This window comes from Humulus lupulus, chromosome X (genome assembly GCF_963169125.1).
Source record: "Humulus lupulus chromosome X, drHumLupu1.1, whole genome shotgun sequence".
In the NCBI taxonomy this organism is placed as follows: domain Eukaryota; kingdom Viridiplantae; phylum Streptophyta; class Magnoliopsida; order Rosales; family Cannabaceae; genus Humulus; species Humulus lupulus.
The window spans coordinates 2,880,636-2,886,635 of record NC_084802.1 but is presented as its reverse complement, the minus strand read 5'-3'; the positions used below and the strand labels follow the sequence as shown (position 1 = coordinate 2,886,635).

At 34.1% G+C, this 6,000-nt stretch overlaps 1 protein-coding gene across 3 annotated transcripts; it reads right to left on the bottom strand.

Annotated features, from left to right (window-relative positions):
* Positions 1 to 477: 477 nt before the first annotated feature.
* Positions 478 to 4,287, bottom strand: LOC133803307 (omega-amidase, chloroplastic). 3 transcript variants are annotated; one of them, XM_062241301.1, is made up of 11 exons: positions 3,931 to 4,284; positions 3,685 to 3,801; positions 2,891 to 3,115; positions 2,410 to 2,503; positions 2,225 to 2,299; positions 2,000 to 2,078; positions 1,653 to 1,668; positions 1,315 to 1,395; positions 1,104 to 1,186; positions 884 to 1,006; positions 478 to 791 (listed from the first exon to the last, which is right to left on the bottom strand). In XM_062241301.1, the coding sequence occupies exons 1-10, from the start codon at positions 4,219 to 4,221 to the stop codon at positions 928 to 930; spliced, it is 1,140 nt and encodes a 379-aa protein (XP_062097285.1). In that variant the 5' UTR covers positions 4,222 to 4,284; the 3' UTR covers positions 478 to 791; positions 884 to 927. The 3 variants fall into 3 exon arrangements, 2 of the variants coding, with proteins under 2 accessions (XP_062097285.1, XP_062097286.1); XR_009877875.1 differs by lacking the exons at positions 478 to 791; positions 884 to 1,006 and having other exon boundaries at positions 1,103 to 1,186; positions 1,315 to 1,403; positions 3,931 to 4,287; XM_062241302.1 differs by lacking the exons at positions 478 to 791; positions 884 to 1,006; positions 1,104 to 1,186 and having other exon boundaries at positions 1,310 to 1,403; positions 3,931 to 4,287.
* Positions 4,288 to 6,000: the final 1,713 nt, after the last annotated feature.

Sequence of the window (6,000 nt, the reverse complement as noted above, 5' to 3'; positions counted from 1 at the left end):
TTATTATTAATAATAATATTATTAGAGAAATGAATTATAACAAGTTATCTTGTTTATATAGCTTAATCTATTTTAAGGATTCAATAGTTAATAACGTTCTAAAAAAATTAAAAACCCAACTCAACTTCGAGGAATTGAAATCTAATATCAACCAAATTTAAATGGAACATTAGATAAAATAACGTAGACATGTTGAACTGTGGATTTATTATTTAAAAAAAAAAAAAAAAAAACTAATTTCTTTAAATTATTGTTTATATACTTCTTTTGTTCATAAACTAAGATATTTTCCATTCAATATCTAAGGTTATGTAGTTTTAAAAATTAAATACATAAGACACTTGATTCATTATTTATTTTTTTTAAAAATTTAAAATTTATTTTCAATTTGAAAATATAATTTTTAAATTTTCTTTATCTTAAAAAAAATAGTTAACCAATCAAAATTCTATAAACACATGTTTTGAAGGCATAATATATCAAACTAATATAGTAATATTTATGTCATTTGCAATTAGCAACAAATGGATGGTCCCAAAGAAACGACACTTTAGTTTTGTCTGAAGTTTTTAACAACAATTTATTTATAAACTACATGTTGTCGTTTTTCTCAGCAGCCGATGTCGTTTTTGTAGAATCAAAAAACGACATGTAGTTTATTGGTTATAATCTGCTGTCGTTCAAGTAAGAAAAAAAACACCTTCAAACAAACAATTGGAACATCCTTTAATGGCATATGGTGGGAGCAATCCTTGTTTCAGACAAACCGTTCTAGCCAATTCCTTCCAAACCTTCCTCGTACAAACCAGATAGAACTACATTAACATATTGTTCCAGAACACAAGTTGATTAAGATTATCCTATCAAATGTGTTGATACAAACCTTTTTTGGATAAACCCCTTTGTCCAAACCGGTCTCGGGTTCATTCATTCAGAGTTCAATCTTTGAACATCTGCCAACTGGTAAAGATCCCCTCGCCGCTGCTTCTGTAATGGGAGGTTTGTCCTGAACAGTTTTGAAACAAAAATGTTACTGAATCTGCGACTCGATAAGTTTAGAAACTGAAAGCATTGTTGAGTATTGTTGGGGAGGGTGAAATAACCTTCGAAGCTCAACAATGGAGTAATCAATCTCTGCGATGATTATCGTCTCTTCGTGCTCTGTAGTAGCCAGAACTTCTCCAAACTGTTTCAATCGATGTTTCGGTCAGTGTTTTGTTATGCTAATAACACAAGGTTATTGAACCTTCAACGGTGTTCATCAAATATTAGCTTTGCACAGGAAAAAGAAGCTAATTATTGGTATCAACTTACTGGTCCGACGAGAGTAGAGTGGCCCCAAGCTACATACCCAGATCCAGTATCTCTAGCAGGAGAACAAGTCGCTACATACAACTGAAATCCTAAAAGCGTTATTAGGATATGTATACATACACACATACATACTTGTATTACTTACAATAGTTCTAATATGAAACTATTAAAGTTAACACCTCAACTTGAAACGATTTCTAGAACATGACAGAAGAATCTATGCCAAGAAGAATCTTTTACCAAGTTACAGTTTGATAGTATGGAATTCATATATTTCAAGAAAAACAGTAGATTTTCTGGTAAATGGTGTAAAAAAGATAAGAGATTTGTTATTATACCTGATTATCTACAGCCCTGCAGATGACAGAAGAGGGAATTCAAGTGAGAATGATTTCGTGCTGGAAATAAATACCATTGATAATAAAATCTAAAGAACAAATTTTGTTTAGCATGGACAACAAAATGGTTAAGAATGAGTCAGCATAAAATTTTACAGTTCTCAAAATGAGTGCAAAAGTAGTTTCTTTTTTTATTGTAAATGAAAATATTTTGAACAACTTCCAATCTAAACAAATTGCTTCTTTCACCATATCAATAAAGATGACTGATATACACAAGTCAAGCCAAGCCAAGAAACTCTATGCAGTGAAGAAATATAAAAATCTGAATGAAACAGTTATGATACCTCGCTCTCTGTAGTAATTCCCAATGCAAAGGTCCGGTAGTCATGTTGAAAGCCCCAGGATAGCATAGCAAGTGAGCACCTGAAATCAAAAACTTCTATGCTGTCAAGTTAAATAACTAAACAGAAAATTTGTTTACCGAGAAAAGAGTAAAATGGTTTGTTCAGAGCAGTTTCAAAAGTCAATTATAGGAAATCAAAACTGCCGTAGTTAAATAAAATGCCAACCTCTTGCTGCATAAATCATTGCTAGTTCCTGGAACCGAAGATCATAACATATACCTATACCGATTCTTCCCACATCTGCGTAAATTATTAAATGGTTAATTTCTCATCAAAAAATTGTATTCCCTTTTATCAGCAAAAAGAAATTTGCCAAAACGAATGAACAAGATAGTGTGATCATCAAGAACCTGTGTCCACAATTGTAGGACTCTGGCCAGCAGTTAGAGTCTTCGATTCAATAAAAGTAATCTTCCCAGGAATGTCAATATCAAAAAGGTGTATCTGCATTTACATGAATATGCAAATTATTGTTGCTGAATTGATGACCACCAAAATACTAAGCAATATAAAGGAATTAAAATATAATTTGCTCAGTCCTTTATTTTTCCAATAAGCATCAGAAATGACAAAGTGGTGGTGGATGAGATAAGAGAACCGGAGGAAAAGCCCAATTAAGTGATAGTAAATATCAAAGATACTCTGATCATCATAAAAACCCAACTGAAAGACATAAAACCACATAATGACATTGGATTCACTGGAATGCTGTCTCACATTTTTAGATTGGTAATTCCACTCGCAAATTCTCGAAAAGAATTAAGTAATTCCACATTTTCCGGAGTAAGACTTAAAACAAAATCACTATGACTATAAGAAATCAAAACCTACCTTCCTGTGTTTAGCTAAGAGCTTTCCATCAGTACCAAAGACACAACAAGCATTGTACAATTTATCTCCTGAACGCTCTGGTATAGACCCACCAACTATGGTGATCTTCAAAAGCCGAGCAGCTGCTGAAAGCATGGCTGTTGATGGAGATGCATCACCGCCCGCATCAATGTCTTCAGCATAAACAGGGAAGCAATCATTTGAATAAGGACTGTTCCATATTTCCTGACATAAAGATAAAACAAAGCAATCATTCTGTGTAGCACTAGCATAGGCTAAATAATGTTCACTTAAGAGGCGAATCGATAGCATCATTGAAGTTAATACTTTTATAAAATAATTCTAAGAGACCCCGAGAATCGATAGCATCATTTAGTTGCCAAAAAATGTGCAAACCCAAGAATATGCCAATTGGATTGTGGTAATGATTCCTTTTTCTTTTAACTTTCATTCTAGGCAATCTAACATAGAGTACTATAAGGTCACATTTGAATGGTATGATTGGGTTGTATAGGATTGAATAAAATTTATCATTGGAAAGATTAATCTAATAACCTAAACAATCCTCCTCGTATATCCTAAGGGAAAAGAATTACAACTTTCCATCTAGTTCCTCATTCACTTTTCAATGTTTTTTCTCTTATATTTTTAAATTCAATCTTATCCAACATAAGAGTTATACAAATATAAATTCCATATGACTTGAGTTCATCTTTCGAAAACACTAATTAATGGACAACAACTATTCAAATACAAAACAAAGTAAACATTCTTTTTTATTTATAAAAACTCACTGGAAGTAGAACGAGCTGAGCACCCTTTCCAGCAGCCTCCTCAATCGCCTTACGAGCATGAGCAATGTTCCTCTCCTTATCAGGGGTCACCGATAATTGACAAAGTCCGATCTTGAACTGACCCACATGGGAAATTGACCCCAAAACCAACAAAACCCATCTCAATACCAATCCCCGTAAGTACAATAATCAACACACAAGTAAGTATAACTAAATTCAAAATATTTTCAAGTACAAATAACTTGCCTTGGTGACAGGAGGAACGGGCAAGGGAAGAGCCGGCGGGGCTCGGGCCTGTTCGGGCTTGTAAGAGCAGGCCATTGGAGAAGAGAAAGTTTTGGTGCGAAAAGGGAACTTTGTAGTGAAATTGATACGAGTGTGGAGGTCTTTGGTGGTGGTGGGTTTGGGAGCGAGGAAGGAAGGTGTGGGAGAGAGTGGTTTTGGGTTGAGCAGAGAAGAGCGAGAGAGAGTAGTTGCAGAGTGGTGGTGGAAGTTGAGATTTTTGGAGATTGTCAAAGATGAAATTGCTGCTTTCATTTCGCTTTAGCTGTAACTCTTCTCTGATTTGCTATGAACTTGGACTTTGGATAAACTTTACTAGAAAACTTTATTTTTTTTAATGTTTTTCTAAGACTACTCCCGATGTAACGATCCGCGTCATTTTGACTGCTTTCTGTAATCACGATTTGTCCTACTTTTAGGAAAAGATTCCCAAGAGTTTACCCATCATAAGATTACTTAGATCAAGCACACTTTAATATATGTATTACTCATCAATCCATTTAAGCTTTCTTCATCAATCCATTTAAGCTCTCTTCAATTGTATAGCCTTATACCTACATATTCTGAGAATCATCACACTTGAGTTTCCCTAAACGATGTGGGATTACACAGCTTTTATACTTGACTTTCTCTAGCGATGTGGGATTGCACAGCTTTTACCCGGTCTTTCCCCCTACGCATCACGGTATTCTGACTGTCACACCCAATATGGGTGCACCCGGTCGAATTTTCGGGTTTTTGGTACACTGGGTTTGGATTTTGCGAGTTTCGTGTGGACAAAAGTGGTACCAAATCTGATCTAAATTTTTTAGATTTTTGTTCAAATTCTGGTTTCGTGTTTTGAGTTGGGTGGGATTGGGTTGGGTTGGGTTGGGCCAAATAAGCTTTGGGCTGAAAATGGGCTTTGGTACAAATTTTTCAAAAATAACATTTTTTTACACTTTTCTAATTTTTAAAGTTTGTTGTTAGTTTGTCTGAATTAATTTTTTTACAAATTGGGTCTTGGTAAAATTTTTGAAAAAAAATAAAACCATGAAACATAAATTTATAGAAAATTAAAAAATTATAAAAGAAATATGATATTAATGCATTTCAAGGAACAAACTACAAAAGTAATATACTAACTATAAAGTCCAAAGCCCAATCCGCTACCTATTATGTATTATCTAATGTCCAAAGTCCAAAAGGGATTAATTTAGGGTTATGTTTTTTAGGGTTTAATTTTTTTTTTTCAATATACTTAGTCGGGTTACCCAAACCCGTGCATGTTAAATTTTAGAACCCGACCTGACACATGTCGTGTATGTTAAACCTCTTTTTTTTAATGTTTTCCTAATGCTACTCCCAATACACCCTCTAATTCATTCTACTAAAATATCATTTTCTTTATTTTATCCACATTTTACATTACACTACACATCAACTTCTTTATAATTTCTTTTAGGCGTATTTGCGGCATAAATACACAAACTCTTGAATTTGCTACTGATATATACCCAAACCCCAAAAATAGCGGCAAAAACCCTCAAACTCCCAATTTGGACGGTTCTGTTGGTACCCAGTCCGTTAATACCAAGTTTGGACACTAACCAAAACACGTGTGGAGCTAGTATTAATTCCAGTTTTTATTTTTTTATTTCTTTTATTTTCTGTTTATTAATTGTTTTAAATAATTATGGAAAACCCTAAAACTAAAATTAAAATAACTAAAACCTAATATTGTCGTCCTCTTCCATTTCCAAAGTCGAAGCTTCATCTTGCAACCCAGTACTCGAAAGTTAGCAACAATGGAAGGTGAAAGTTCTTACAATTGCTACAATACGAAGTATAACAAGCTAAAAGGAAGAGCTCGTAAGGTTGAGGTAAGGGAGGAACACAATTGTTATTGTAGCATGCCCTGGGTGACGAGGACCTCTTGGACGAAGCAAAATCCAGGCTGTCGTTTCAAAGCCTGTCGATTTTTAAGGGTAAACTTTGAATCTTGTAAGCGTCTCCTTGTTAGATTCAGGTGAAATCCAGTCTGAAACCGACATG